Source organism: Musca vetustissima, unplaced genomic scaffold (genome assembly GCF_032173495.1).
Source record: "Musca vetustissima isolate MV318-11 ecotype Yass unplaced genomic scaffold, APGP_CSIRO_Mvet_v1 utg1965, whole genome shotgun sequence".
Lineage (NCBI taxonomy): Eukaryota > Metazoa > Arthropoda > Insecta > Diptera > Muscidae > Musca > Musca vetustissima.
In genome coordinates, this window is record NW_026880781.1 from 128,040 (window position 1) to 131,454 (window position 3,415).

Below are 3,415 nucleotides of genomic sequence, written 5' to 3' on the forward strand. Positions count from 1 at the left end.
GTCGAGTATTTACTTAAAATTGTAAATTTCTAGCTTCTAAGGTGGCCGCATCGGGGAAATATAAATGTTTCGATAATAAAAATGATAAAAAGGCCTGTCCGCCAACAACCAGGAAAAGGAAATATAGTTTTCGTTTTCGACCGCCAGTGTAATCCAACTGTTGGGGATTACCATAGGGATCATAGTTGATGGCACCGGTGGCAGCAGTTGGTGAGGTTTCATGCAGAACTTTGGTTTTCAAAGTTCGTAACTATAAGAAGAGATTTTTCAATTATTTACATTACATATGGAGTAAAAAAAGAGAAGAAAACTTACCAAAAAGAATCCCAACGATAAACTGCAATATGCCAATGCCAAATAATAGCCGAAACCATGGAACATTGTGCTCACCAATAGACATGCAGTAATTGTGACAAATTTATAACCCGCAAATGCCATTAGATCCAATGTCTTCAAATTCGTTTTAATGTTGACCACATATAGCGTGATTGTATATACGACCAGTTCAAAAATACAATAGGCCAATGCACTGGATGCCTGTATACTAAGGGCCTCGGGTGAGAAACGTTTCTGTAGACCCAACATAAGACCGGCCACAACAACAAATGTTATAAAAGCCATTGTCGGTATATACAAGTCGGGAGCATTGATATCATAACGAGGTTGTACGGGTTGTTCTTGATCATATTTGAGAGACCAATCCTAAAATTAAGGGAAGAGTATTAAAGTTTAAAAAAAATATTGATTTTTTTATTATTTTTGGGAACTTACCTTATGTGTAAATGGAAAGAATAACAACCTCAATTTATTAATCACATAATTATTATCCACTGAGAAATAGTATTTCAACTTGGCTACGGGTACCCATTTTGTAAATTGATTCTCGACCAATTGTTTACCCTGATCGGCCAAACGTTGACCATACTGCATGGCCATATCCTGTACAATGGGTTGTTGAAACATTGCAAATTGTGGAAATTGTCCAGCTGCTCCACCAGGCCCGGCTGGCTGTTGTGGCCCCAAACCGCCAAATTGTTGTTGTGGTTGTCCCCCGGGAACTGAGCTGTATTGTGGCGGTTGTGGTGATGATGCACCAGCATAACCATAATTTTGTCCAGGCATTTGCATGCCACCATTATTGAAATTACCACCACCCATCATTGGTGGTTGAGGTGATTGTTGGGGTGACATACCAAAACCCGCCGGTCCCGTATTACCACCTAACATTGGATCCAAAACAGTTGGACCATTTGTTGGCTGCAAATAAGGCGAGGTACTAGCCATGGGTGCTGCTGGACCCATAGCATTAACATCCCGAACATGTTTGATCTTACGGCCTGGACCAGAAGAAGCTTGATGAATGAAATGTGAAAAAAATAATTATTATTTTTGATTACAAGAACAGCAATGGCAGTACAAATGAGTGATAAAGCAAAGAAACAATGGAAACTTGCAAGCTACAGACAATGCATCGGCGTGGTGTGTGCATTTCATGTCTCAATTTATGTGGCATGTAACCATACGCACACACTCACTCACATATGAGTACACTGTCACACACAAAACGTAACAACAAACAGATCACAAACTAAGATAGTTTAGGTTGGAGGCTGGTGGACACATAACAATAACAAACTGATAGATAGCAACAGCGGCAGCATAGGCGTATGTGTTTGAGGCCGGGGTTTGGTTAGTATCTCTCATCACCATCATCAATTTTATTAGGAAAGAAGAATAAGAACATTTTTTTAAGACACAGCATCATTATAAAGGCCGAACGAAGAAATTAAAAATCCAAGTCCCCACTTCCTGGAAACCTTTGAACCACAATGGCATCCATTGCGCTTTTATCAACATCGACAGGCAACTCTGATGATTCAAGGCACTCCTCTTGGTTTGGGTGGGTTTGGGACTTGTATTTTTATGCATTTTTCTTTTTTTCGATTTTCTTGTTCAACGAAACTGTATTGTGGTGTACTTGCTTATTTCCTTGTCTTCCTTACAATTTTCCCACTTACGATTCCTTATGCCAGCATTTGGATTGTTATACATATTGCGTAGCTGCTGCAGCAGTTGTTCACGGATTTCGGGAGATTTATATACTTAATTTTTAATTAATTTATATAAAAATAAAACTTATTTCCTTTGCAAATGTAGTTTCATCTATAACCACATCACCAATAGCCCAATAGCAGCAGCTAGCCGTCAAATACAGTGATGCATATTACGTAGTACTATTGAATACCAAAAGTTGCAGCAAAGTATCTAAGGAGGGGAACAGCTGTTTTCATATTTAAGTGTTGCTTTTGACATTTACCAACACTGAAAAGTTTGAATGTACTGTACATTCTAAAGTGTTTTTAAAATGTTCAGTTGCACAAAGTTGGTAAAATACTGTTTTTTGCACCCGGATTTTTTTTGAATAACCTCCTAAAATTCGTATAATAGCCAATTATAGTCCCTAACCAATGTTGCCTCAAATTATAGACTAAGCATTAAACTTTCGAAAATGGTGCGAAGCTGTATTTGTTGTGGATGAAGGAAATTATTTTGCGTAATCGATGTTGGCGAACGGCCGGGGCTTGAGATTTTCACTTCTAGGATATGTTAACACCGACTGCGCATACAAAAGTGTTTCTGAATTAAATCTTTTTTCTAGATCCAATGTTTTTGTAATAATAATGGTACAATTATACAGTGTAAATGTAATACTTATCTGATTTGATTGCATCGTAATACTCGCGTCAAGTTCGATATAATATTTTTGATTTATGCAAATTTTATACACATTATAGTTTAAATAAAAAAATATAATAAATTTGGGCTTTAAAATTTATAGTTCTCTTTATGGCGGTACCAAGGTATATACAATCTGGAAACTATAGTTCTCAAGTTTCACAGTTTGTCCGAGTCTACTGGACGTCTTGCGCGTTGATACCATTAACTTGGTCTTCTCGCCATTTCTGCCAGACCCACTTTGGTAGATTCCTTCTCAATTTGTTCGCTCGCAATGTTCGACCCATTATATCGATGTCATCGACGTAGGCGAGTAACATGTGTTGTTTGGTGTACAGAGTGTCATTTGCGTCTCGTATGACCTTTTCCAGCAGGATGTTAAAAAGATCACACGACAAACTGTCACCTTGTCTGAAATCTCATTGGGTATGAAAAGGCTCCTAGAGGTCCTTTCCGACTTTATCTGCTGATATAGTGGCAGTTAAAGTTAGCCGAATTAATTTTGCAGGAATGCCAAACGCAGACATGGCTTTAAACATCTCTGAACGGATAGGGCTATCGAATGTGCCTCTATAGTCGACGAATAGGTGGAATGTGTCGATGTGTTTTTTGTGGGGTTTTTTCAGGATTTGTCGCAGAGTGAAAATCTGGTTAATGGTGGATTTGTCATACCGCATAG

At 38.2% G+C, this 3,415-nt stretch overlaps 1 protein-coding gene across 1 annotated transcript; it reads right to left on the bottom strand.

The window, feature by feature from the left end:
* LOC133326616 (protein YIF1B) lies at positions 1–992 on the bottom strand. The gene is made up of 3 exons (XM_061535246.1): positions 772–992; positions 316–702; positions 1–250 (listed from the first exon to the last, which is right to left on the bottom strand). Exons 1-3 carry the CDS (start codon positions 961–963, stop codon positions 14–16), a joined length of 816 nt encoding a protein of 271 aa, XP_061391230.1. The 5' UTR covers positions 964–992; the 3' UTR covers positions 1–13.
* Positions 993–3,415: the final 2,423 nt, after the last annotated feature.